Below are 27,441 nucleotides of genomic sequence, written 5' to 3' on the forward strand. Positions count from 1 at the left end.
AGCACCTGCTTGCTGTCTGGTTTTGTGTCAGTGAAGCTCATCTCAGGTGCTGAAGGCTCTGCTGAAGGCTCCTCTGCGGCAAAGCTTCACCAGATTTAGTTCATTTTTCTTGCGGTTCACAGGAGCTCTCACAGGATGTCTGCTCTCTCTTTCGGGGAGAGCAGACATCCTGTGAGAGGTGCTGGAAAGAGGACGGGTCCGAGGTCCCGCAGAGCCTCCGGTCCCGGCTCCCCAGCGGGCTCTGGGCGCAGTGCATGCCGGGACTTGTAGTCCTCAGGGAGCTGCCTCCCCGCCCACGTGACCGGGGCTGAGCCAATCGCCGCTGCCCCGCGTCGCCGTGGCAACCGCCTGTACACAAGATGGCGGCGGAGCGCTGAGCGCGGGGTGAGTGGTGCTGCGGGGAGGAGGGGAGGGGAGATCCCGCACACCCCCCCCCTCAGATCAGCCCCCCAGCCCCCTCCACCCCCGACACACCGCGCCCCCCCCTCAGCGCACACCGCGGTGGCCCCAGGTCGCACACCACCCCCAGCCCCCCCGGGGATGTCGGTTAATCTCGTGTTTTGAGCCTCTTTTTGGCAACGATCCCCCCAAAAAGCTGATCCCTACAGGTCTTTCAGACCTGGTTAATGAACCATTCTTACTCATCCCCTCAATTTTAATACCAGGGCAGAACTGTCCAAGTGCATTGCCTGGCAAGGCTTTTTCTTCCCAGCCTCCCCGTTTCACAATGATTGTAACGCTTTCACTTCTACAGAAGTCCAAAATCAGATAAGTAACAAAAGGTTTCCACATCCTCAGCAAGCCCTAGAGCACGTTAGAGCTCCCTCTATTTTCACAGTTTCATTTTAGGTCACATCCTTCCCACTAGATCTTAGACCTTTTCCACTGCCTCTGAAGTTTGTTGCTTCTGATAATCCTAAAGTGTTTGGGTTTTACCTTTTTTTTTTTTTTTAATTATTTTTTATTAAAATAGCTCAGTATCACCACTTTCTGCCTTGCTGTGCAGTGTGCTCTGTACAAGACTCCTGGCCTGGTTTTGCCAGCCCCGTTTTGTGTTTACTCTTCCCAGTCACTGACTTCAGACCTTCCCTCTGGTCTTGGCTTAGAACAAGTGTCCCCAAACACTCAGTCTGAAAGGGCTTCCAGGAGGGAATGGACTGAACCCTCTCTTTTTTTCAGTATTTCTTTATCTGCTTTTGGAAAAGTCATATCCAAAATGCTGACCTCTTTTCTTTCTTCCATGGTCTCCAGGTCTCTTCTCAGAAGATGCCAACCTGCCTCCTAGGACAAAGAATCCTGTTCAAGGCAGCTTTCCCCCCCTGCTCCAGGGGAACTCCACCAAAAGGAACATGCAGGGTAAAGTCCCTCAGTGATTAGGGGATTCTGGGCCACCAGTTTCTCAGTGACAGTCTGGTGGACTCAACACCCCAGGCCAAGGTTAATTCCTGCAGTCACCCTCTTGGGGACACATCCATCTCCCAACCAGTCAGGAGTTTCCACCCAGTACCCCAAAGGGTCCCCTTCTCCTACCTGCTGGGGCAGAACTGAAGGCCATTTTGGAGAAGTAACACCTTGTACTTGTACTTTCAGATGCAGCTTGTGCTGATACAGAGCTCATGTCCTCCATGATGCAAAAAATCGCTCTTTTGGAACAAAAAATAGAGAAACAAGCAGAAGAAATCAAACTAAAGGTAAAAAAAAAAAAAAATCCTGCCCCTTCCTGAGCTTGTTCTGTGCCCTGCTTTGATAGTTGACACCACAGCAGCATCACTCCTGCTCAGACCTAGTTTGGGCTAGAAGTTGTTCATCTGTCTCCTGTGCTGTTAATTGCACAAACACAAAAGCAATTGATCTTTGGGGTGGGAGAGTGGACAGGCCCTGCTGTGACTTCTGCAAATAAAGCCTCTCAGTACCCTTCCACTGCTATCATTTGTTTTTGGGCTCCAGACTTTTCTCTTCTGCCTTTTGCTTTCTGAAACAACAACTGCTCACGAGTCAGAGTCATCCTGGAGCCAGCTTCAAAGAAACACCCTCTACTTTTTTTAAAGAGGTGGCTGCAGAGATGTTGGGTTTGTTTCTAGATCAGCCACTCACTACAGGTGAGAGGAAGAGCTGGGCCTGAGCAGACAGCACAGTTCTACAGTTCTTGTGTAGATGGTGGAGCGTGAGACAGGTCAGCAGTCCCTCACCTATTGCTGGAGCTGTGTTTTTATATCCCACCCCTCATTTGAGTCTAATTAAGGCATTTAGGAGGTGATAGAGCCTTTTCTGACCCTGCCTCTGAGTGGGGTGAGAGTTTGTGCATTGCTGACTCACCCAGCCAGGACTCAACATGCAAACAGTGCCTCAAGGTCCTGAAGGGCAAGGAACTAAACAAGGTCATTATTTGTTCTGGTCTTAAAGGACAAGAGGATTACTGAACTTGAAGAGAAGATGAAGACTCTTCAGAAAAGAGAAGGTAAAACTTGTTCTACCCTTGGCACCTTGTTCCTACCTGTGGAAGAGCTACAGAGTTCCTGATATTGCAGCAGGGCAGGCTTGGAGAATTCTCTGAGCTGTCCTGGCCTTAAAAAGCCCAAAAACCTCTTCGGGGAGTGGTTTGGGTTGCAGACACCTGTTGCTATTTCCTGAAGCAGATGCAACACTTCACACTTGTATCCACAGCTGGGTTTTTCTGAGGGAGCCCAAAACACTATTTCCTGACCTATTTTCTCAGAGTTACTAAGCTTCCATCAGCACAGACCAAGCCCCAGATACCTGAGGATGGTAAGAAAGGAATGGTAAATACTGCAGAGTTCAAACACATGGAAAAACAGAGCTTCTGCCACCTAAGCAAAACCAACAATCTGCCAAGAGTCTCCAGCAGCATTACAAGCCTTGGCACTTGTCCTGTAAAGCAGCCTGACTCTAAATTGAAGCCAACTTTGAGGGAGTCACTGAAGGTTTTCCCCCCCCATTCAGTTCCCTGGAATCCAGCAGCTCTCCAGCTGAGTCCAGACACACTTCCTACATTGGCTGCACTAACTTACTAGCACAAACCTGTGGTAAGTTCTCCATTTCCACAAGAAGAGAAGAAGAATATGCCTGTCAAACCACAAATGTGTTTTGTAGCTCATCATGCATTGTTCTAGTCATTCAGCTGAGGTTTCTGGATCCAGCTTAAGTGGACACCTGCTCATTTTTTTTAATAGGTCCCTTAAACCTGAGTAAGCCAAGCAATTCTAATTGTCTAATTGCAAACAGCAGCACTCACTTCAGCTTCCCACAGCATTAAACTCCACCAGGACCATTCATAACTTCCTTTTAGCCCATCAGCATCTCTAGCAAACTGCTGCAGGTTGAATTATCCAGCATGCAGAGCACATGTTCAGCTCCTGTGTTGTATTGGTTTGAGTTCATTTACAGTTTAGGAGGGGCTGCTGGGGCATCTGTGCTGTGCAACATGGGTTGCCTATAGCTCTTCTTTAAGGCTGTATATATAATAAAAACAAAGTCTTCTCTTACAGATGCAGAGGAACTGGAAATGAGGTGCCTTGAGCTGCAGACCCAGGTCTGGGAGATGGAGGTGAGACAGCTGCTTCACTTGCCCTCTGCACCTTTGGTTTGAGGTTGCTGCCATCCCAGGCTGCTTGGTCTGGTTCAAGCTGCTGCTTTGATCATCCCAATTCTTCACCTCATCCCTCTGAAAAGAGAGAACAGATTGGATGTGAGCCATAGTAGGAGGTTTTTAATGCACAGACATTTGTGTCTCCTGCAAGCCTCTTCATGTTGATTTCTAGGACTGTAGAAATAGTCTTTGTAGTTACTACAGCCTTACTCACTGTGTCACTACAGATACTCTCAACATTCCCTTTTGTCTACTACTCCGGGCAGTGAGTTTGTCTGCCAGGGCCAAAGAGCCCCAGACAAACCTCCTCTTTCACTTGTCCTTCTGCTTCTCAGTCACAACTGAGCAGGCTTCCAATTCTGGGTTTGTGAAGCTCTCCACCTTCTACCTTCCTTTTACAGAGGTTTCTAAATGACTATGGTCTGATTTGGGTTGGAGAGAGACATGAACAGCTGGAAGATGATGAATTGCTTAAGAATGAAGAAGAGCTGCCAGTAAGAAGCTTCTGGAAGCCAGGTAAAGCACCAGCACCCTCTGCTGAGGGAGCTAACCCAGCTCCTGCCACGTGCTTACAGAAGGTTCATAGTTCTCAGAGTAAAGACCCAGAATTCAGTTTTCAGAATTTGGGACCCTCTGATGAGGTTTTCAGATGTGTCCATCTCAGAGCCAGTGACATGGAGGAGTTTATCAGGAGCTATGCCAGGCAGAACGTTGGTATTTTATAAACCTATTTTTGCAATCCCTGTCTAGAGGAAGAGAACTTGATGGCTCAGCCATTTGGGAGGACACCCTCTCAGCAGCTGCTTCCTGAAGAACTCACACACCCCAACCATTTGAAGCTTGACTGCTCTAATAACATTCATGTAAAATAGGTGGAAACCAGAATCAGATACTTTTTGTGTATAGTAGCTGTAGTAACTTACCCATAGTGCTTGTCTCCACCAGAGAGTATTGTTTGCTTTTCCTCCCAACCACCACGTGAGCAGTTTGAGACCTGATTGTGCTGTATGGGGCCCAAGCAGATTTGGCAATGGCTTCTTAGGAAGTGGTAACAGAAAAAAAATATAATACTTGGGCTGTAGAGCCAATGCTTACTTCCTAAGCACCATGCAAATGTCAGCTAACTAATCCTTTGCTCCATTAGCTGCAGAAGGGAAGATGGGGGAAGTAAAAATATTTATCATTGTTTTCAACTTGCTCACCCTTTTAAAGAGATATTTCCTCTCCCCCTTTTGTCAAGGGGAAACAGAAAACACCAAAGGCTGTACCTCTGCCTACCTCTTTTCTTACATTTCCTCTTCTGATTTCATTCTTCTGCCTCATCACAACTCTTATTGCTTCACCCTACCATCCTCCTCAAGCACCCAGTAAACATCCTCTGCAGCATCCCAGGGTGCAAGCAGCTCTCTGTGTTTACACTGACACTTCTGCAGGAAGCCTTCACTGATCAATTTATCCAATCTAGTTACTCCAGCTACTCAAGTTCCTCACTCTGTGCATTTTGCAGCACTGCATAAAGTGCCAGCACAGCCAAAGGAGCTGGGGGTGGCCTCCACGGAGCTGGCTGGAGCTGGGGTTGTCTTAGCTTGCAGCACCAGGGCTGTTTTCCTGCAGCCCTGCCCTTGTGGTATAGCACACACCCACGTAACCCTGGCAGTGCAGCACCACAGCAGCAGCCTTGCACCACACTTTGGAAAAGTGCCAAAGATGAAGTGTGAAAAAGCAGCACAGACAGTCCCTGAAGTGTTAGGGCTCAAACCCACCTCAAATTCAGACAGAAGTGAAAGCTTGCTCGTTCCCTTCCTCCAGTAACTCTGATCTCCCTGCCACAGGTGAAGCAGTTGTCTCCAAACCCCAGATCGATTTTGATCAAATCTTGGAAAATGTGAAGGATTTGAACGTCCTGGCTGGAGAGGGCACTTCTCAAATTGAGCACACACCAGGGGGGGCTCGGCTGAGGCAGGCAGAGCCCTTGTCTCTCACTCTGTATCAAAATGGGATCATCACATTCAACGGAACCTTTCGGCCCTATGAGGACCCATCCACACAGGTATGGAATGGTCAGTAGAGGAATTAGACTCAGTCCCATCCTGCTGCTGCTCCCTAACCCTCAGGAAAGGGAATGCATAGGAAAGGGGCTTGTGAGCTCAGCTGTGTTCCCATGGCACCTTTAAAAATTACTGCACAAACCCACACAAGTCTTTAGGGATGGACATTCTGGGTCTTTTACGTCGACTTTTCTGCACAGCAATAACACCACAAATAGGAGCAGCCCAAAAGGAACGTGTCAGTCCTGAGATAAATAGAAAGCCTGAGGGATGCCCACGAGCTCTCATTTTGTTTCAGCAATGCCTGCAGGACATCCTGGATGGGTATTTCCCTTCAGAGCTGCAAGCTCGCTACCCAGATGGCATCCCTCTGCAGGTAAGCAAAACCCTCCTCATCAGCTTTCTGGAAGAAATTCTCTCTTGCTCCCTAAAAAATAAAATGTTCAGGTTCCTTTCATTAATTTGCTGTATGTTCCCACACAGTAAATTAAGTTTCAGGTTTCTGCACACAGCCTAATTCTGTGATTGTGTCTTGGGGTAAGGGGTGGCTGGAGCACACCTGCTGGAGCTGTGACAGGATGTGAGTGAGGGTTTCAGAGCCAGTTGCTTTCTGTGCTTCACTGATGGCCTGGCTTGAAACAAAACTTCTGAGGGCAGAGGAGGCTTTGTAGAATGAGTACATGCAGCATCTAAAGAGCCATGTATCAAAAAGTTCTCAAATAGTTCCCCTGGAAAAGCTTTGAAAGTAACAGGATGAACAAATATCTCTCAAGGTGGAGGTGGGGAGAATGTATTTTGCAACAGTTCAAATGGATTTGGCCACCTGAGGTTCTTTGGAGCCCCATTTTTTAAAATCTCTTAGAAATGGCAAGAAGCCAAGGCCACATATTCAGGCAGAAGGCCTCCCAGGACTCTAATCTAGGTCTCCAAGTGCATCTGAAACACAAGGAGGCACAAATCAGAGGGGTGCACTGACCTACTGCCACAAAGCAGGGCAGGACTGCCCAGACAAGGATGAGGTCAGGATGGCCAGAGCAAGCTGGGAGGAAGAAAATGAGATGGAGGAAGGATTGGAAGGAGAATGGAGGAAGGATTGCACAAGGCTCTCGAGGCTGTGGTTGCTTGTAATCCATGCATAGCTGGCTGTATCTGGAAGCCACAGGACAGTAATCTGAGGTATATACAGACAGACAACACAGCCATCTACCTGCAATACAGGTACTTTCCCATCACTTTCTACCCAGAGGGTGTTCTTAAGCATGGAAGAAGTCACAGAGGAAAGGTCAGGTCCAACCCTTTTTCATCCAGCTGGTGGAAAGGAGCAGCTGCTCAGTGCCAGTTGAGGCTCTCCCAGGGATTTGAGGGATCCATCAGGATTTGCTTTGTTAAAGAGCTGAAAATGCATTTCCCTGAGAGAGCTGGAGCAGCTTCCAAGGAAGCAGCTCACTTGGTTTGATTTGGGGTTTACAACTCTTGGGTGTCATTGCTGTGGATTGTTGTGCCCTGATGCAGTGAGAACGAGCTTGTGTCAGATCTGCTTATGGCAGGTGGCCTTAATTCTACAGGTCACTGACAGAAGGGACGTGGTATTTCAGGAGAGACACCTCCCAGGAAGCTTTCCTGGCCATGGCCAAGTAGTTGGCCATTCAAAATCAAGTGAACTACAGGAAACCACCAAGATCTCAGGTAAATTCTTAAATCTGCCTCAAAAATGCACAGCTAAATCCCCAAGAGGGGAATCTAAACCTTACCAGGGCAGTCCAGCAGGTAGGGGGGAAAACATGGAGGGGCTCAGCAAGGAAGGCAACACTTGTGGGTCACAACCCTGCCCCAAATGTTTCTTCAGGAGGTGGGACCAGGCAGCACACACTGTGCCCTCTCCTCATTCATAGAGTCCTAGAATGGGCTGGGTTGGAAGGGACCTCAGAGCTCATCAAGTCCAACCCTTGATCCACTCCCCCCGTGGTTCCCAGCCCATGGCACTGAGTGCCACATCCAGGCTCTTTTGAAATATCTCCAGGGATGGAGAATCCACCCCTTCCCTGGGCAGCCCATTCCAATGGCTGATCCCCCTCTCCAGAAAGAAATTCTTTCTAATGTCCAACCTAAACCTCCCCTGGCACAACTTGAGACCTCTTGTGCCCTCTTGTCTTGCTGAGAGTTGCCTGGGAAAAGAGCCCAACCCCCCCCTGGCTCCAACCTCCTTTCAGGGAGTTGGAGAGAGTGATGAGGTCTCCCCTGAGCCTCCTCTTCTCCAGCCTCAACACCCCCAGCTCCCTCAGCCCTTCCTCACAGGACTTGTGCTGGATCCCTTCCCAGCCTCCTTGCTCTTCTCTGGACCTGCTCCAGCACCTCAATCTCCTTCCTGAGCTGAGGGGCCCAGAACTGGACACAGGACTCAAGCTGTGGCCTCCCCAGGGCTGAGCATTAAATCCTCCTACAGAATGAGACATGTCAGGTTATAGAAGAACAGAAAATCAGCATTTCCAAAAACCTATCTGCCCTGCACCTTTCTAAAAGGCCAAGCTCTTTCTGGCTTCACCATTATCAGCATCAGAAGATGCTGAGGGAACCCTACAGATCTGGGGGTGGGGAGTAGCTTACAAACAACCTTCAGTTCTCCTGCAGGCTCATTCCATAAAGGCAGATATCTTGAAGCCAGACCAAACTTAACTGTACCAAGTAGGAAGTCTGAAGAGGAATTTTTCCATAACAGAACATGGGTCATAAGGTCAAGCCACAGATTCCTCATTTTGCTTCTAGACTCCAGCAGTCTGTGTAAGCAATACCTGTCAGGATTGGAAAGTCATGAGCAGTCAGTCAGAAAGACAGAATGTAGTGGGTTTGTGCATGCAAAACTAAATCCAAACACATGCATTGCCATCAGCAACATCTTCCTATTTATATAAAACCGTACAACTTGTTCATTCATCTCAAGTTCATTCACAAACAGCAGCTGTTCCAAATGTTTCCTTTATCCAACAGTCAAAATAAAAAATAATTGCCCAGTGACACCACAGAAAAAAGGACATGTACAAATACCCCCTTCACAAGATAAAAAACAAACTTTCCAAGCCTGTGAATATTCTCACAGTTTGGTTTTACTGTTCACTGCAGAGTAAAACAGGTTGCAACCTGTGCTGCATCACAGCTATTTGCTGAGCAGGCTGCAGGGTGGATGTTGATAAACAAACCTTTAAGTGGGCCAGAAAGTGGGACACACTTCAAGGAAGGAGACAGCCTCAGCCCAGATGAGGGAGGCTGGAGCTCTCCCTGTAGGCTGTTGTGCTCTCTCATTTTGCTAAATCAGCTTATTTTGGGGGGAAAAAGTCATCTGGCAAAAAGATGATACCTGGACACATCTTCCTTCTGCTCTTGCAGATCCCAGAGTCCCTTTGGAGCAGGTCAACAAGCTTTCCAAGGCCTCAAAACATGGAGAAGAAGTAACTGGTACCCAAGATTCAGCCCAAGCAGCACAGGAGGTACAAGCAGACCCCCCAAACACCCACAGGAGGTGATCAGCACCAACTCCCTGGGCTCAGCACTCACCACCACCCCATCCTCTCTGCCTCCTCCTCCCAGAGAGGCTCCACCGGGGCACACGTAGCACTTTGGCACTTGCTCCTGACTTTTCCTGGCAGCAGCTGCTCTTTGTGCAGAGCAGGCAGGGGTGACACTCACCTGGTTTGGTTTCAGGGCTCCAATGGGGTGAGGAGCAGGAAAGGGATCCTGGCGGAGACATCCAGGCTGTCTGCTCTGGAGAGGTACAGGCACAGCCCCTCCATCCCTGCCCTATCAGGCTCTCATCTTCCTCCTATTTCATCACCAAGGGTTTATTTCAGGGAATTCCACTGAGGAAGTAAATGATCTTGCCCCTTCTATCCTATACCTTAAAAGCAATTAGAAAAGAAAGGCCAAGTTTTGGGAGTCTGCCACCTTTTAAATCTAACAAAATCTGTTGTTCAAAACATTTCTTATTGCTATGAAATACTTTTCCCAACAGCAAGCCAAGACCTGAGAATTCAAAACCACTCAAAAGGCTGCTTGTGGTCATGTTAAATGGGACAATGCCTCCAGGAAACTGATGCCTGAGTAGGAGGTCCACTTTTCCACCACCACTTTTTCCACTCATAGCCTTCTAGCAACACAAGACCCAAATAGCTAATGAAAAAAAAAAAAAAAAAAAAAAAGATATCCAAGCAGACTATTTTTAATCAAAAAAGTAGGGCAAAGTACTTACCAGACACCCCTGATCTAAAATGAAAAAGCTGAAAAAGGTCAGCAACCCTCTTTCCAAGGCATCCTTTAACAGTTTGGTCTGCTCACCCACAGCCAGATGGGGCCTTGTTCATCTCAAGGACATTCCCAAACATGGAACACTTCTCCCTAGTCAGGCTCACCCTGAGAGCTCAGAGCCTCTGCCCATTGAGAAGCCCTCACCCTCCTCACTCCTCAGCTGATGAGGTTTTTCTAACCTCCAGGATGAAGACAGCTGAAGAAGCTGAAGCTCCTGGCCCTGCTCTCTGCTCTCTCCGCATCAAATCCGAGAGTGGGGAGCAGACCTACACCATCAGGATGCTGCTGACAGAGACCATCGGGGACCTGCGCCAACACCTCACCCGTGCCAGGTGGGCCTGGGACTTCCTCCCCACCCAGCTCCTTCAAGCCCCAGGAAAGGTTTCTTGGTATCCCTGAAGGCCCTGGAGATGTGCTTCAAACAGCTCAACCCAAGCCAAGCTCCTCCCAACACCAGAGGTGCTCATCTGGGCAGCGCTGCCAGGGTCACACTTAGCTCAGAGTTTAATACCCACCTTTGCCAAAGTGCTGACACAGCAGCAGGGAGAAGCCTCTTTTGCCTTCTCTCTTTCTCCAGCTGCCAGCAGCCCTCACCTCACACTCACCAGTGTTCCCCAGGCACCCTGGAAGCTGAACTGCAACCTCCAGCTTGGCTGATGGATCCCACTGCTGGACACACACCACCCTTTGCTCAGCCAGCTCTGTAACTCATTTGTGTGAGCTCACACATCCCTTTGGGGTCAGTTCCAGATGGCTGAGGGGTCTCCCTTGCTCTCTCTGTTCATGTTCTGGGCTGTAGCTTTGGCCTTGGTCTGAGCCCACAATGAGCTCACTGCTGTTGGGATGCAGGATCCTCCTTCCCCACCGCAGCTGCGCAGGCTGGAATGCTCACTCCATGGCTGGCTGGTTGCAGTTTGGGAAGGAAAAAGCTTTTTTTCTGTTCAGCCTATGCTTGTGAAACTGTCTCTTCCCTCTGCTTTTACATAACCCCAGCTGGATCAGCCAGAGCATCTCAGCAAAACCTTGGGGGATCCTGTGCTTAGGAAAGATTGTGCTGTTCTTTCCTAGGGGTGGAGACTCTGACTCGTATGAGATCATCAGTACCTTTCCCCAGAGGGTGTACATGGACAATTCCAGGAGTCTGCAGGAATGTGGCCTGACCCCCAACACCTCCTTGTTGCTACGAAGAAAAGACCCCTCCCAGCAAGACAGGGACAGAGCTGGAAGCAGCTTCTAACAAGAGCTGCTCACCCCCAGCTCTGCCAGAGGAAGGAGCTGCCTCCCACTGATAGCTCTGCTGTAACACTCCCAGGCTGGAAAGAGAGCAGGGGGATGTCTTTCCAAATTTAGTTTCCTTATGCTGTAACCTGGGATGGAGAGAAGAACTTAGAGGCAGGGGTTGGGCCTCTCCCTTTGGCCCCAGTCCTGCTGCCTTGCAGGTGAATGCTTTTCCCCAAGTCAGATGGGTTCCTAAAGGAGGGACATCTGATCCCTGCCCAGGGGAGGCTTTACACTGGTGCTGGGCAGGTACTTAGCTGGGCTCAAGGACTCCATAGCAGGACAGACAAACAGCCAGGGTCAGTTTGCTTTCCACACACAGCTGCTCGACAGAGATTTCAACTCCATTTACACCAAGGAGAGAAACAAGCTCAGTTACACTGTCCCTGGTGAAGCTAAACCAACAGGCCCTGAGCCACTGCCAGGAGATCCTGCTGCTGGCTTTCCTGTACATGAACAAACTCCTTCCCTTAGCCAACCCCCAGCTCCAGCCAGGCCCAGGCTCCACACTGAGCAGGAGCCCCAACCTGTCTCCCTCCCTCCCTGCTGCAGGGAGCTGGGATGCTGCAACAGGACACCCTGTCATTGGAGAAGAGCAGAAACCCTTTGCTGCTTCTCTGCTGAACCCTGAGTAAAGCATCTTCCTTCCTCCCTCTCCTGGGAGCCAGGGCTGCACTTCTCCAGCACATTCTTCCCCTTTCAGCTGTGACAAGCTCCCACTTGACAGCACTCCCACTGGTGCAAGGCAGCACCTTCTGGCAGGTTCCCTGTTAGCAGGGGCCCTGCACACGCTGCCACCCAGCCCTTGTTAAAGGCTCCCGAGGAAAACACTTGTTTCAGTTGCAGTTTTTTCTTTCCATAAAGATTCCAGAGGAACAGTTGCTGTGGAAGGCAGCAGGATACCTAGAGCACTTCCCAGACCCCTCCCAAACAGAGCTGGACCCTGCACAACTCAAACACAAGAACTATCACTCGTGCACCACTTGTGCACTTCCACGGGCTCCCTGTGATCAGTGACTCAATCCCCACAGCTTTAAGTTCATTTCCTCCTTTTGCCACTGACAGCAGACACAGGGAACCTTTTCCACTGCCCCTCTGCATCCTGATCTATCACCAACCAGGTCACCTCAGAGCCAGGGTTTATTTTTCACTCCCATGCCTGGCTGAAGCTCTCCCTCCCCCAGGCTGTGGTTCTTCCCAGGCAGAGCAGAGGAAGGTTTGAGAGAGGTACCTGGCACTACCATGCTGTAGGATATTCAGACAAGTCCTGTGAGCCTTTGATTAGCAGCACCAACCTAAGGTGTTAAGATCTTTGTGTCAGGCTGCAGCAGTGACTGACTCAGCTTCTCTGAGCTGGAAATGGCTCAGAATCTTTACGTAGTGTGATCATTAACCTGTAGTCAAAATAAAACCAAATTTATAAAGAAACCCATGAGTGCCAAGGTGAAAGGTATAGTAACATTTAATAGCATCTTGGAAGACAACACTTGGTTATAAATTTGCTTTTTTTTTTTTTTTTTTTTTTGGCAGGAAAAAAAATGCACTTGGTCTGGGTTGGAAAAAGAAAAAAAAAAAAAAAAGCAGCTAACTCAAAGAGGAAAGATAAGACAGCTGGAACATCAGCTGTTCTGGAGCAGCCCTGAGCCATTAACACTCATGAGGGAGCCCCAGCACCCACTGCCTGGCAGCAGAGGGCAGATGGAGCAGCTCTGGTCCCATTTCCAGGGCTATCCACCCCCCCAGGCTGGCAGCCCAGGGGCATCAGCCTTAGCCCCCGGGTGGTCAGCCCCCAGCTTTGTGCAGTATTTTGCATTGAAACAAAACTTGACAATCACCTTAGTTGTCAAAATCTCTTCAGTTGAGATGAAGGAGGAAATTAATAACAAAAGGAAGTGAGGCAGCAGGATTTACAATTTTAACAGCAACTGGGAGAAGTGAGAAGTAACATGCAACCCTAAAGCCCTTCCTTCCTGTAGCAGAAGCTCTCCCTAAGGAGGAGAGAGGGCTGATGGACAGCTGCACTTCTCACAGCCCCAGAGGCTTTGCTGTTTACAGAGGCACTGGAAGCTGCAGTGAGAGCCAGGCCCAGCTTGGTTGGAAGGCCATGAGCAGCGAGCATCAGACTTTTCTTTGGATCCCTCCGAGATGATTATCAGGGTCAGGCAGGAGGGAATCACAGGCAGCTGCAATGAGGAGTTTTGGTCATGGGTTTTCCCTACGCTGGGATAACAGGGCACAATGCCAGGAGATGTGCTGACAACCTGGAAGTGAAGGTGGTCGGAGATGAGGGTGCTCGGGATTGCAGGTAGAGTCCAGGACGTGGGGCAGGGGGTGGGAGCAGGGGCTCAGGCCAGCTTCAGGAACTCCTGCAGGGTGTTTTGTTCCACTGCTTCCACGAAGAGCTCGTAATCCTGCAGGGAAAAGCCACATGGTTGCTCAGAAGGCAGGAGTGAACTGAATGCTCCCACCAGGCAGGCAGCACAGGGTCCCCCGAGCACACAGCACTAATTGGCTCACAGCATGGGTGACAGTCACACAGAAGGTGTCAGGGCAAAGTGGGGACAGCCCCACTGCCCACAGTCACCCAGTGTCTCTCTGTCTGGGTGCTGTTTTTCACCTCACCCAACTCCAAACACCCATTAAGCCTGGGCAGAGCTTTCATCTGTGCACCTCCCATGAAACACCTCTGGAATGCTGCCCTGACACCCCTTGTAACAAAACCAAGAGGGGATTCTTGCCCAACCCCCAACCTCCACAGTGCTTACCCCACAGTAGTGGTCCCCGTTGACGATCTGGGGTGGGATGGCTTTGGGGTTGCCTGCCTTTGCCCTCATCTCCTCCCGGAGAGCATTGTCCTGGGAGATATCCACCAGCTCATATTTGATGTTTTTCCCATCCAAGATTCGGGTTACTTCACTCTGTTGCGATTTGATCTGGAGCCCGGGTGGGGAAAGGTTGGTTATGGGGGAGCAGGAGAGGAACCCGAAGGGTGGGCACACACCCTGCCGTGCTGGACATGCTCAGCATCATCCTCACCATCCAGACCCCACCTGGCTGCGGGACTCGGCCGTGCTAGGGGGGCGGGGGCACATCCGGTAGGGTTTGGGGGGGATTGGAGGGGAAGAAGAGATCGGTGCAGCGTGAGGATCCACCTGGGATGGGGCGGGGGAGCTTCATAGCTCCAGGAGGAAGAAACACACACACACACACACACACACCCCAACCCCAGGGGAGTGAGACCCCAGCCCGAGCCCCCCGCTCACCTCCCGGGACCCGGTGACCGAGGTGCTGTAGACCTTGAGCGTGCTCATCCTGCGATCGCGGCCGCTCCCTGCGCTCAGCCCGGCGGATGGAAGAGGTTGGGAGGGAAAGGAGGGAGGGAAGGAAGGATCGGGCGGCCCCGCCGCCGCCCTGCATGTGACTGCGGGGACCAATGAGACCGGCGGTACCGGGCATGCGGACTCGGCGGGGTCCGGTGTCGGGAGAGGCCACCGGTACCGGACACAGCCCAGACCGGCGGTAACGGGACCAGGATGGCTTCGCACACAGTGGAGCAAAGCGACTTTATTTGAGAGTTAAAACACTCGGTATAAAGAGACAAAGGATGAGAGAAACACACCGGGACCAACGCGATGGGGCGGGGGGGAGAGAGGGGAGGAAACCGCAGGGAGCCGGGCAGACACGGGGATGGGGGGAGCTGTGGTCCTGCGGCCATGCTCGGGATGCTCCGCAAAGAAAAACCCGAGATTTCCACCCCATGGAGAGCAGCAGGCACAGGTATGGCAGAGGAGATTCCCCATTTTGGACAGAGGGAGCCCAGTTTTGCAGGAGGATGGGGTGGGAACTTTGCTCCCGTGTCCAGATGGGATTCGAGCTGTGATCCCGTTTGTGCAGCTCGGGACAGAAAGCACCCCTGTCCCTGCACAACACCTGGGAACCAGATCCTGCACCCCTTCCCCCCCCCAAAGGGAACGGGGATGGTGCTAACCAGCACCCTGCTGTGGGCTGGGAAAGCAACATTCCCAGTTGATGGTTCTCCCTGCCTCAGTGAGCTCCCAGCAGCCACCAAAAACAACTCTGGGAAATAGCCTTGGCCCACATCTAGCTCAGAGCACAGCACTGGCAGCCTGGGGACAGAAACAGCCTGAAATGTAACACACAAGCTGAGGAAAGGACAGGGCAGGCAGGTGCCATGCTCTCTCCCTAATCTGTTTGCTGCCACCATCAGCCACGATGGCCAAACATCAAGAACAAAACAGATTTGGTCTTAAGTTTTAACACAACAGAATAATAATAATAAAAAAAATACTTCTTCCAAACCTAGGGGTTGCAGCCCCAACGTGAACCAAAAGCAACCAAACAGCCAGAGTTTCAACAGATTTTTTCCCCCATTATAGTCCCTACTTCTTTACTCTTAAACCAATCCCAAAGGGCAGGGTTACAACCAAACCTGAGTGCTTGCAGGCATCAGGAGGAGCTCTGGGATCCATCTGTACCATCCTGCCAGATTAGGACCAGAATGGCTTCATCAAGCAGAGAGCCAAGCAGCCAAGTCTCCCCACTGGCCTGCAGTGGGGTCCCTGGGGGCACAGAGGCTCTCTGCTGCTCTGGAAAAGGGTCCACAGACATTCCAGGCTTCTCAGGGTTGTCTGTGAGGTCTCTAAAGGCTGCTAGAAAAAACAGCAGGTCCTCACCCTGTCAGCAGATGCATTAAGCACAAAGCAGCATGGGGACAGGAGGTTTCTCTAGCTCATTAAGGCACTACAGCATCATTCCACATCCTCTGCAGGCTGAATCATCCCCACACCCAAAGTGCTGGTTTTGGGGGATAAAAAAGCTTAAGGCTTCTGGGGTAACAGTGCTCAGGGGGAGTGTTTTTGGAGTTCTTTTAGTGTTGGTTTATTGCCCAGCTCCTGTTGCCTATTGAAAGACCCCAGTTGCATTTCCCTGAGGAAAGCAGGTTCTGCTCCCATGAATGCCTAAAGAAGCATCCACACCAGAGCCCTGCAAACAGCATCTGGGGAGCTGGTAGCACTTTGAGGTCATTAGCAGTGGTGTAACTGGCACACCTGCTTGATCTGAACTCCACACATCTCCCCTGAGCACTCTGATCATCCTCTGGTCTTACTTGTCACACAGGATCTGCACAGAGAATTTATCAGAAAGACCAGGGGCATACATTTCCTTTTAGTGATGATTTTAACTCACATTTGCATGTTCAGCATTTGACATGCCTGGAAGGCAATTCAGAATTCATCTCCCAGAGTTCAGAGACCACACCAGCTCCAGCAAACACAGCATAAACACATTCCACAAGATCAAAGCTACTGCAAAGCCTGACACTGAAGCCCTGAATGATTCCAGTTAACCAGTCAGCAGCTAAAGACTTCTGGCAACAAACTCCCTGATTAATAAACCCACATTTAAGTCACATATCTTGTACCCAAGCAAAGGGATGGTAAAGTGCTGAATAGGTTTTGGGTTGTAGGAGCTCTGAACTCCCAAGTCTTTATGTCCTGTCTTACTTTGGGGAGTGTTCTTTACTGGGTGATGCAGTTGTCTCCCATGTCCTGAGCATATCTGTCAGATATTGCTGTCCTTAAGTCCTCCACCTCTTTATGAAGCTGTTTTACCTCCACCAGTTTCTTTGCAAGTCCATCAGGGCTCAGCAAGTCATCCTTCTCCTTAGCAGAGTACTGCACAGCTGTGGAGTCAGAGAAAGGAGTTATCCCACATGCAACTCTGACCAAGGATCACATACATTTGCAGGCAAACCAGAAAAAAACCTCACATTTGCAAAAGAAGCTCTACCCTTCACATTCAGCTGCTCCAGTGGGCACCTTCAGAGCCAGCTAATCACAGGAAGAAAGTTCACAATCCCAGAAAAATGAGAACCTTCCATGCTACGTTAGCTGCAGGTTATTTAACCCTGCCATAATGTGGGGTTTCACACAATGGTTTGGGTTGGAAGGGACCTTAAAAATCATCTACTTTCAACACCCCTGCACAGAGCCACCTCCCACTAGACCAGGTTGTTCAAGTCTCCATTCAACCCAGCCTTGAATACTTCCAGGGATGGGCTTGCTCTGCCTTTACTCTGCATACTTACAGTGAATGCCCAGGAGCAGAGAGAGGTTGGGGTCCTTGCCCTGAGCCCTCTGAGTGACAATGCTGTAGACAGACTGCAGATCCTGCAGGCAGGTCTCCAGCTCAAGCTGCAGCTCCTGGGCCAGCTGAGCTGTCTCAGCAGGCAGGGGCTGGGTTGTTAGCTCTGCCTGACGGAGCTGTTCCTGAAGGGTCAGGTTCTTCTCAATGAGATCTTGGTTCTGCACTGAAAGCTGAACAAAAGCAGACAGGGCAGGTTGGTGGCACAGAACTGGCATGCTTGAAACAACTGAACTGCTCAATGATAATGGGAGCACAGAAGGCAGGAGGAGCTGATTGTCATCCAGCGCCTCCAGACTCTGGCCAGGTGAGTGTCAGCCCTACAGGGTGTGAGCATTTGGCATTTCCAGACACTCCACTGAGCCTCCTGAGGCAGGGTACAACAAAATCAGCTTCCAGGAGGTTGTGCACCCATTTCTCAGCTCAACACAGGTCATCTCACTCCTTCAGGGATACCATTGTGCTCCATTTCCTTTAAGCTTGTGAGTGGGGCTCAGCCCTGCTCTTCAGCCAGGGCTGGAGCAGAGTTTGGGCTCCTGCTGGCCACCTTGCTCCCCCAGCTGGCAAGCTCAGCCTCCTCCCCCACAACCTGCAACTCCAGCTCAAGTTCCCCAGGCAGAAAATGCCTCTCTCCTGATTTTGAAGAAAGAAAACCTCCTTTGAGAGCACTGATGGGGCAACTGACCAGCCCAAAGCAGGAAAGGTGGTGCTACCAACTGTAAACTCAGGGTTTTCCTAAAAGACAATCCATTTTTCTCTAAACACTCCCCTTCTGACCTCTTTCACAGCAGTTCGGAGCTGCTGCAGTCCATTTTCCCTTCTCATTGCCTCTTCTCTCAGAGCTTGGCTTGTCCCCTCTTCCTGGGCCACCTGGTCTTCCAAATTCTGGAAGAGACCATGGGAAGGGAGTCAGTAACTCCCTTCACAGCAGATTTTCAATTCTAGATCCCTCTCCAGTCACCTCTCACCTTTAATTGCAATGACAACTGCTCCATCTTCTTCTGCTGTTTGTCCACAATCTGGAAGCAAAAGCAGAGGCATCAAAACTGGCCACACAGACTCAGTAATACCACCAGGATTTCTCCCTCAGTAGGCCTGCATCTCCTCTCCTCTTTCCTGTCCACTCACTGCTTTACTCACAGCCACTGTCAGTAATGGACTTGAATCCCCTGACAAAAGGCACCATTAGAAGTATCAGCTCCAGGCTGGAGAAGTTGCAGTTCTTGTGGTTTTCCTCTCCCCTCTTCTGCATCCTGTAACTTCTCCACAGTGTTACTGGCTAACACAACAAAAACAGCTTTTAAAACCCCTCAGTTTGGAATTCCAGAAACCTGTTTCAATGTAATTCTGACTGCAAAAATGTAATTCTGACTGCAAAATGTAATTCTGACTGCAAAAATGTAATTCTGACTGCAAAAATGTAATTCTGACTGCAAAAATGTAATTCTGACTGCAAAAGTCCCTTATTACATTTCAGTGCTTGATGTGACTCAGTAGAAGGAAAAAGAACATGATTCCCAGCTGGGACAGGCTCTTACCTTCCTGAGGCAATCACAGTCTTTCTTAAGAGCATCATTTTCTTTTTTCTGTCTCTCCCCATCCTGAGCTGGGGGTCCTCTCTCTGCATTCTTTACACACTGCTGCACCTTATCCTGCAAGCTGAAAAATCAAACACCATGGGAAAACCAGCTTTATCTGGGGGATTTCCCTCACTAAACCATATCAGGCAGCAAATGATTTTCTTATCAGGTGGCAACGTTGCCCTGTTTGAATCCCAGCTTGCAAACTGCCAGGGCTGTGAAGGAAGGAGCCCCTGGACATGGTATTGTGGATGTAACTCTTGCAGACTACACAGGGCCATTTTGCAAGGAGTTACAGTTGAGAGCAACAACCTGCAGACACAGGCAAACCCTGGGGAGAGAACAGGGGCCTCCCATCTGCTTCTGCTCCCAACCTTTCCCTCTTGGCACATGGAATTTGAAGATGATGCTTTGGTGAATGCTCACATAAACATCACCCATCCACAGTAACCTGGCTCAAGTGGGACACAGGCTGTGCTGGATCATCACTGGTTTGTGCAGCAATTCCTTCAGTGCTATTCCTTCCCTGTGCTCAGCCCTGGGGAGGCCACAGCTTGAGTCCTGTGTCCAGTTCTGGGCCCCTCAGCTCAGGAAGGAGATTGAGGTGCTGGAGCAGGTCCAGAGAAGAGGAAGGAGGCTGGGAAGGGATCCAGCACAAGTCCTGTGAGGAAGGGCTGAGGGAGCTGGGGGTGTTGAGGCTGGAGAAGAGGAGGCTCAGGGGAGACCTCATCACTCTCTCCAACTCCCTGAAAGGAGGTTGGAGCCAGGGGGGGGTTGGGCTCTTTTCCCAGGCAACTCTCAGCAAGACAAGAGGGCACAAGAGGTCTCAAGTTGTGCCAGGGGAGGTTTAGGTTGGACATTAGAAAGAATTTCTTTCTGGAGAGGGTGCTCAGCCATTGGAATGGGCTGCCCAGGGAAGGGGTGGATTCTCCATCCCTGGAGATATTTCCAAAGAGCCTGGATGTGGCACTCAGTGCCATGGGCTGGGAACCACGGGGGGAGTGGAGCAAGGGTTGGACTTGATGAGCTCTGAGGTCCCTTCCAACCCAGCCAATTCTAGGATTCTATGAAGATGAAGTTTACTCTAATCCTCCTGATTTTTTACCTGCGGACAGTGGAAAGAAGCTCCAGCTCTTTGTGCTTTTGGGTTTCTAACTGCATCTCTTGCTCCCTGAAAGCAGCCCGGAGGTCTCCAAGCTCAGTTTCCAGTGCCAGCACTGTTTCCTGCATAGCAGCACTCTTCAGTTCAGATTCCTTCAGCTGCAACAAAGACCATCACAAGACTCTAGAGACCTCCCAAGGGTTTCACCATGTTTCAATTATATTCACAATGCCAAGTTTTACCACTCCTGTGGCAATTTTCAGCTGTAGCTCAGAACATTCCTTCTCAAAAAAGTCCAGGCCACAACATGAGCAGCTGCACAGGGGATTAACAGCAGCTGCAGAAAAGTCACCTGAGCAATTATGGTAAGAGCTTTCAACTAGGAGGTAGTTTTACCTTCTGACTCTGTTTCTGGTGGTCCTCAAGGGTTGGCAGATCAGCCAAGTATCGTTCCAGGGTCTCAATTCTCTGTTGTCTTTCTCTGTTTTGTTCAGTTTCCTTCTGGCATTTCTTTTTAAGGTTACTAATGTGTTTGTCTCTTCCCTTTACCTGCAGGGACAGTTATAGAAAAGTTTATGCAATTTCTTGTCCATTCCTCAGTTCTTTGTAAGCCCATTCATTCACCTTTTTTGAACAGCACTCAACACCAAAATACAAGACCACCTTAGCTCAGCACCATTTCTGCTCACTTAGCTAAAAGACAAGCTTCCTCTCTGCTTAAGAGGTACTGAAAGACTTCTAACAGCAGGAGGAAGAGCTTCATCCTATAAGCTAAAGTATTCTATAAAGAGATCAGAAAACACCTGCACTAACACAGTGCTACAGAGAACTTTAACCTAGACACTACATCAACTCTTTTTTGAAGGAAAAAAAAACACCTTTCCACCTCTGGATCAACAGGACCATACCCTTTCATCCTGTTTCTTTAACTCCTCTGCATGTTTCTGCATAGTTTCCTTCAGTGACTCCCGGATCAGCTTCATATCCACCTCTGCAGCAGCCAATTTTCTCTCCAATTCAATCTTTTCCTTACTGAGGGACTCAGTTTTCTCAGTGAACTGTGCCCGAAGAAACGCGTTTTCCCGCTGCAGCTCCTGCAAACAGAGAGGGAGAATCCTCTTGGTTACCAACTGGCACTGAGCAGCTGAGGCTGCCTCAGAGCTGTATTCTCAGCCCAAACATAATTCAGCTTCATCTTATTTACTGTAGTATCCAAAGCAGAACTTGCTTGTGCTGTCAGCTGTTTGCATCTCCAGCACAGCTTCTAAACAAACCCTTTAAGGCCTGAAATCTCAAGAGGCACAGAAGCTCTTGGAGGTGACAGGTAACTGGCAGCCCATACCAAAGAAAATTTCACTCTGCACAACCCTCCTGCTCAGGAAACACCTCAGGAGAAGTGGTGGGGCTAATGGATTTGATACATATTTCTTCCTGACACCCTGTTGCACCCAATTACCTGCATTCTCAACATGTAGACATCTCCGTAGGATGCTGGACAGCCAAGCAGGGCATTGTGAACCTGCAGCTCACTCTCCCTGAGTTTCTGCTCCAACTGGGATATGTGTTGTCTTTGTCTGTTAAAAAAACCCAAAAAAACAGGTCAATACACTGTTCTCAAACACAGAGAGCAAGACAACATGAACAGCCTTCCCCCCAGCAAGGATAAAACACACAAGCCTTGGACACTTTAGAGCATCCAGCTTGGCTGAGCTTGTGAGTCAAGTGAGAGAGAAATTAGAGGACTCAAACTGAGCAAGCAGAAAAAGTCTTCATAGTCCAAATGCTGAAGGTAGCTTTCATGAGGACTTACATCTTCAGAAAGCTTATGGACCACCAGTGCTAGGTGTAAGAAGTGTTGTTTGCCAGCCCAAATTCATAAAGAACAAATTGAAAGCAAAGGTCTCAAAGAGCTCCCAGAAAGTCCTCGTGAAAAAAGGCAGTGGTTTTGACATTCTAAGGTAACCATGATTACCTAGAAACATGTCAATATCAGACTCTCACCTGTCAATGAGAAGCTCTCTCTCCTTGAGTAGGTTTTCATTGGAGTTCAGGATATTGATCCACTGGGCTGGATCAGGGCAAGGCAACGAAGGAGAATACACAGAAGGATGGTGGCAGACACCTCCATTTTGTAACTGCAAGAGGAGAGAAAATGAGCAGGGAGAGATTTGTGCTCCACAGAGGTAACTGCAATATTGCTTGAGCTATTTTGCACTCTGTGTGCTCATCTGCATGCCAGGACACAGCTATTTCAGTCTCCAGCAGTGTCCAAGAACAAGTAACTTTGCCCAAGCACAACTGGAGATTAACAAATAATTTTAGATCACTGTGCTAGCTTGCTGGAAACAATTTGCCTACATTAGGGTACAGCTGGTAGGAGGTGATAAACAACCTGTTTCCATCTAATGCACCTTTTCAAAAAAAGTCTCTTTTCTAAGTCTAGATACAGAATAGGATTATTCTACAAACTTAAGAACTGCTTGGCATGCTTTTTCTTTGCAGTTCCTAGCAGACAGGATGTTTCAGCTCTTGCTCTGAACCCTTGTGTGGTGCTGTAACACAGTACAGGACATCAGCAACACCTTAAATGACACCTGTGACACCACATGCTGTAAAAACACAGCATTAAGATTCTTTCAGCTCGAGGCAGGGAGAGGCCTGACACACTTCCCCCTCTCTCCTTGCTTCATAGGTCTGGGACAATGATTCTCATGGAAAGATCCAGGAAGGGTTTCAAACTCAAGCAGCTCCCTACCTGCATTTGCTCTATTTGCATTTGCACTTTTTCCAGCTGCTGTTTCCAAGCACTGAGCTCGCAGAGCCTCTCATGTGGATGCAGAGTGCAGGGTTCTTGCATCCAGGCTCCAGATGAAGGAGTTCCAGGTTTTGAAAAGAAATTGTTGCCCTGAAGTCCTGTGGGCATCAGCCTGCTCCCACTTGGCCACGTTCCATCCTGAGGCTCACAGGCTCCATTAGCCCCAGCCCCTTGCTTACTTTCTGGCAGCACTTTATAATGGTCCTTTCCTGCCTCAGAGTTTGGATTGAACTTCTGGAACCTGTGAAGAGGGTCAGTGCACAAGCTATCTGAAAAGAGAGACTGGTTAAGGGTACGCTCGATGGCAGGAGTGTCAAACTTCCAAGGATCTTCTGTTCTCATGTGATCAGAAACAGGATGCCAGGATTGCTCAAAACTATTTTTCCCTGAAGGCCCATAGGGACGTAAGAAATCCCTGGGTGGCACCTGAGATGACTTCCCAGCATTAAAGTCTCCATTTCTCATGAGCCCTGCGTGTTCAGAAGCAGATCCTGGCATAGCAGGGTTTGAAGTAGGCTGTGAAGGGCCCTGCTCTCCTGCAGAGCACAGCTTGGAGGGTGAGGCACCCAAGGTAGAAGGCATTACATGGGCTGTTGGGATGATCACTTGGGTTTTGATGGGCTGGAATGTGGAACCGTTACTGGAATTGCAAAAGTCTATAGGGGGAAAAAAGAAAAAAAAAAAAAGTGATGCTGTAATGATAATTCTGAAACATTCTGACATGAACAGCCATTCTTCTGCTAAAAAACTTTTCCTAAAGAATTTAAAAAACAATTTTTCTCCCCCCAGACACATCCCCCTAAGCAGCAGCAAGAGGAAGGCACACCTGTGTGCCCCCTCACAACCACTTCCAGGAGCCTGCTGACATTTTCCTACCACCACAAACCATGGGTAGAATCCAAGTTTAGCTCAGTACATGTTAATCCTTTGGTTTTAAGCTACTATAGTATAATCTTAATTCAACAAGTTAGAAAGCAAGTCCTTTAAATGGAATAAAAAGGCTGAAACTTACTCAGCTGAACAGTGAGATTCTCCTCCTCCCGTCCCACAGCTCAGCACCTCTGAACCGTAACCAAACTTAACCAGAACCTTCCCCAAGCCCATGATGAGCTTCAGACACAGCAGAACACTAACACTACATCACCAAGCAGCTCCTCCAGGACCCCAAGGGAGCTTTTTCTAGAGATTGGAGGAATGACTCTCTCCTTACTGCCACAGGAAATGAGGCAGAGCTCAGCGCACGCAGCCCGTCCTGTCGGAGGGCACCAAACCTGGCTGCCTGGAAATGCAGGGTTATTCTTAGCAACTCTCAGATTTCAATACAGCAACAGCAAGAGCTGAGAAAGGCAACCACCAAAGTGCCTGCTCCCACTCCTTGTCCTGATATCTTGTGGACTGCAGGAAGCCCAGGTTTCTCCCCAGGTGCACAAACTTCTTTTCTGTGTGGCTTTGGCTAAAGGCTTCCTTTAATCCAGCTTTCCTCAGGACTGTGAGGTCAGCCCTTCCACCTGTGTGTGACCCCAAAAGGAATAAAACATTAAGATTTGAACAGGAACAAAAGCAGACTCTGCAAAGACTTCAGAAAACTGTAGGGAAGCTATCACAGCAATGGGAAAGACATCTCAAAAACAAGGAGAAAGGGGAAAAAATCTCTCAGACTTCACTTGGTAGTGTTTAGGAACTCCAGAGAGCACCATGCTGCCTTCCCCTGGGCAAACAGAAGGGACAGTACCATTTCTTTTTACAGCCCTACTTTCTACTTAAAAGAAACTTAGCTGAAAGCAAAATTACAAGACAGAAAATCACCTTTATCCTGGCCCAAACCAGAACAAGCCCCTAAATTTATACCCCAGGGTCACCACCAGGAACCCGAGTTCTCTGAGCAGCACCCACGTCAGGATGCTGCAGTCAGTTCCTCAGGTGTGCTCAGGGCTGTCACAGCATTTCTGACAGACACAGTGACCAGACAGACAGCATGCTCCAGCTCTCTGTGGCACAACTCAGCCCCTACAAACAAGGCTACAACATCACAGCCACTGACAAGGGCAATTTCCAAAAGAGGCACTGTCACCTCCCCGGCCCTCAGCATGAAACTGGATGTTTTATTGTCCTGAGTGAGGCCAGATGGGACACAAACACACACACTTTGATATTTCCAGCAATATTTCCACAAGCCAGACTTGCTAAAAAGCCTTCATTTCAACTCACACATGACCAAGATCTACATCTGATTCAAAAGCCTCAGGGCAGCTTGTGAAACACATGGGCTGTTTTAAAGAAGAGCACAAACTGCTGAAAGAATCAGTGACTCAGTGGTGGTTTATGTCATTGTAATGGGTGAAGATAAAACACAGGTGGAAAGGATTGCTGGCATGAGAGATTTCAGAGAACGTGCCTCAGCTGAGGGCAAGGCACACAGCTCTAACACTGAGGAGCTTTACACACTGGTCTGAAGTCTCTACAGTCACCTATAAATTATCTCTTAGTAACAACAGACTTGCTGATAAATCACTTGTTGGTCAATACAAGCCAGCAAATCACTCAGGTGGCTCTTTCAGTCAGTTAAAACCCTTACTGCAGTTCCAAGATAACCAAAGTAGCTCAGAGAAACAGCAAATCACTTGTTTGTATTTCAGGCAGCGTATCCCTGCCAGACACTGGTTTAGAAACACTCTCCAAGCATGGTTACAGGCTCTGCTCTCCCCAAGTTTTACATTTTAGGGCTGTTTATGCTTGTTGGTCTTTTAAAAAAGTCTTTGGTGGCAACCCTCACCTTCTGTGCTGTCTGAGCAGGAGGTCCCAATGCCCCCATCCCCACTGTTGGCCACGCTCGGGCAGCGGCTGACACGGCTCTGGAACTTCTCAGACAGCATTGGTGTCTTCCAATCAGTCTCCAAGAAATTACCCTTCTGACCAGTGCTGGGATCTGGAAAGAAAAAGCCAGGGATATTTGTGCTTTAGCCAACAGGCTGAAAAACCTCTGAGTACCCCTCTGCAGAGGGACCTGGACAGACTGGAGAGTTGGGCTGATCCCAACGGGATGAGGTTCAGCATTCCAAGTGCCGGGTCCTGCACTTTGGCCACAAGAACCCCATGGGGAGCTCCAGGCTGGGCACAGAGTGGCAGAAAGGGAGCTGGGAGTCTGGATTGCCAGGAAGCTGAAGAGGAGCCAGCAGTGTGCCCAGGTGGCCAAGAAGGCCAATGGCATCCTGGGCTGGCTCAGGAACAGCGTGGCCAGCAGGTCCAGGGAAGGGATTCTGCCCCTGTGCTCAGCCCTGGGGAGGCCACAGCTTGAGTCCTGTGTCCAGTTCTGGGCCCCTCAGCTCAGGAAGGAGATTGAGGTGCTGGAGCAGGTCCAGAGAAGAGCAAGGAGGCTGGGAAGGGATCCAGCACAAGTCCTGTGAGGAAGGGCTGAGGGAGCTGAGGGTGTTGAGGCTGGAGAAGAGGAGGCTCAGGGGAGACCTCATCACTCTCTCCAACTCCCTGAAAGGAGGTTGGAGCCAGGGGGGGGTTGGGCTCTTTTCCCAGGCAACTCTCAGCAAGACAAGAGGGCACAAGAGGTCTCAAGTTGTGCCAGGGGAGGTTTAGGTTGGACATTAGAAAGAATTTCTTTAGGGAGAGGGTGATCAGGCATTGGAATGGGCTGCCCAGGGAAGGGGTGGATTCTCCATCCCTGGAGCTATTTCAAAAGAGCCTGGATGTGGCACTCAGTGCCATGGGCTGGGAACCACGGGGGGAGTGGAGCAAGGGTTGGACTTGATGAGCTCTGAGGTCCCTTCCAACCCAGCCAATTCTAGGATTCTGTGATTTTAAGCCATAACTAATTACCAGTGCCAATAAACCCCAAACTCATCCGTGTGTGACTCCCCACGTTATAGCTAGAGAAATCTGTTTTGCAAGGGGAAGTAAGCACCAGGAAGTCAAATAATACCACCAGGAGAGTGAAAATCAATCTTATTATGGAAGACAGAATGCAAGAGCAGTAAATTAGACTCCCTTCACAAAGTTTGGAGAGATTACACCCAGCTGATGCTCTGACATTCAGACTAAAAAGAGCAGCAGCACTGGCACACAGCAAAACTGGTTGAATTAAAGACACATTTTTGCATTACCTGTTAAGAACTCTTCCAGATTTTTCAGCTATCACTCAAGAGATAGGTTTGTTATCAAATTATTCTCTACTCTTATCTACCCATCCAATTGTTTCACTTTGCAGGAATAAGGCATTGTTTGTTTTAGTGTTTTGTTTTGGTTTTTTTAAATAAAAAGCTTTTGTAAAGAACTCCTCTCAGGGCCACTTGTCTCCTCAGAGAAAATGAAACAGGATCTGGCAACAGCAGGGCTTTAGAGAAAGGACTGTCCTTACCTGATGGGCTGTTCTGCTGGAGCCTCAGGTCTGGATGTTTCTCAAGAGCAGCCATCTTATTTATCCCAGGAACTACAGGGCAAGAAATAAAAATCATATTTTAAAACAGCATAAACCAAACCCTGCTCCCACTACCCAAGCAAACATCAGCTGCTCTTCAGTCACAACTGTATTTCACATTTAA

At 49.3% G+C, this 27,441-nt stretch overlaps 3 protein-coding genes and 1 long non-coding RNA gene across 5 annotated transcripts; 1 reads left to right on the forward strand and 3 right to left on the reverse strand.

Moving 5' to 3' along the window:
* Positions 1 to 547: 547 nt before the first annotated feature.
* Positions 548 to 5,443, reverse strand: LOC139807276 (uncharacterized). The gene is made up of 4 exons (XR_011730513.1): positions 4,531 to 5,443; positions 3,597 to 3,682; positions 1,531 to 1,643; positions 548 to 1,281 (listed from the first exon to the last, which is right to left on the reverse strand). It is a non-coding gene; the product is annotated as an uncharacterized lncRNA (long non-coding RNA).
* Positions 1,262 to 12,657, forward strand: UBXN11 (UBX domain protein 11). The gene is made up of 12 exons (XM_071768035.1): positions 1,262 to 1,356; positions 1,591 to 1,691; positions 2,404 to 2,458; positions 3,507 to 3,565; positions 4,009 to 4,123; positions 5,440 to 5,657; positions 5,954 to 6,031; positions 7,221 to 7,341; positions 9,037 to 9,137; positions 9,352 to 9,419; positions 10,137 to 10,283; positions 11,020 to 12,657. The coding sequence occupies exons 1-12, from the start codon at positions 1,350 to 1,352 to the stop codon at positions 11,186 to 11,188; spliced, it is 1,239 nt and encodes a 412-aa protein (XP_071624136.1). The 5' UTR covers positions 1,262 to 1,349; the 3' UTR covers positions 11,189 to 12,657.
* Positions 12,658 to 12,673: 16 nt separating this feature from the next.
* SH3BGRL3 (SH3 domain binding glutamate rich protein like 3) lies at positions 12,674 to 14,685 on the reverse strand. The gene is given in 4 exon segments (XM_071768048.1): positions 12,674 to 13,640; positions 13,995 to 14,162; positions 14,493 to 14,622; positions 14,624 to 14,685. Coding segments are annotated over 4 exon segments (426 nt in total). The 3' UTR covers positions 12,674 to 13,574.
* An 88-nt stretch (positions 14,686 to 14,773) lies between these two features.
* CEP85 (centrosomal protein 85) lies at positions 14,774 to 27,381 on the reverse strand. Of its 2 annotated transcripts, XM_071768027.1 has the most exons (13): positions 27,258 to 27,381; positions 25,665 to 25,817; positions 22,832 to 23,547; positions 22,078 to 22,211; positions 21,533 to 21,650; positions 20,985 to 21,170; positions 20,473 to 20,625; positions 20,080 to 20,234; positions 18,933 to 19,053; positions 18,363 to 18,413; positions 18,172 to 18,279; positions 17,339 to 17,567; positions 14,774 to 16,933 (listed from the first exon to the last, which is right to left on the reverse strand). In XM_071768027.1, exons 1-13 carry the CDS (start codon positions 27,352 to 27,354, stop codon positions 16,770 to 16,772), a joined length of 2,385 nt encoding a protein of 794 aa, XP_071624128.1. In that variant the 5' UTR covers positions 27,355 to 27,381; the 3' UTR covers positions 14,774 to 16,769. The 2 variants fall into 2 exon arrangements, with proteins under 2 accessions (XP_071624128.1, XP_071624129.1); XM_071768028.1 differs by lacking the exons at positions 25,665 to 25,817; positions 27,258 to 27,381 and adding an exon at positions 23,904 to 24,157.
* Between the last annotated feature and the right edge of the window lie 60 nt (positions 27,382 to 27,441).

The sequence above is a fragment of the Heliangelus exortis genome, chromosome 24, assembly GCF_036169615.1.
Source record: "Heliangelus exortis chromosome 24, bHelExo1.hap1, whole genome shotgun sequence".
NCBI lineage: Eukaryota > Metazoa > Chordata > Aves > Apodiformes > Trochilidae > Heliangelus > Heliangelus exortis.

Excerpts from the sequence above, each read along its gene's own strand:
- UBXN11 (XM_071768035.1), top strand. Across the intron at positions 5,658-5,953 it reads ATGAGGACCCATCCACACAG|CAATGCCTGCAGGACATCCT; the intron begins GTATGGAATGGT and ends ATTTTGTTTCAG. Across the intron at positions 9,138-9,351 it reads CAGCCCAAGCAGCACAGGAG|GGCTCCAATGGGGTGAGGAG; the intron begins GTACAAGCAGAC and ends GTTTGGTTTCAG.
- CEP85 (XM_071768027.1), bottom strand. The coding sequence starts at position 27,354 with ATGATTTTTATTTCTTGCCCTGTAGTTCCTGGGATAAATAAGATGGCT. Across the intron at positions 21,171-21,532 it reads TCTACATGTTGAGAATGCAG|GAGCTGCAGCGGGAAAACGC; the intron begins GTAATTGGGTGC and ends CTCTGTTTGCAG. Across the intron at positions 20,235-20,472 it reads ACCAGAAACAGAGTCAGAAG|CTGAAGGAATCTGAACTGAA; the intron begins GTAAAACTACCT and ends TCTTTGTTGCAG.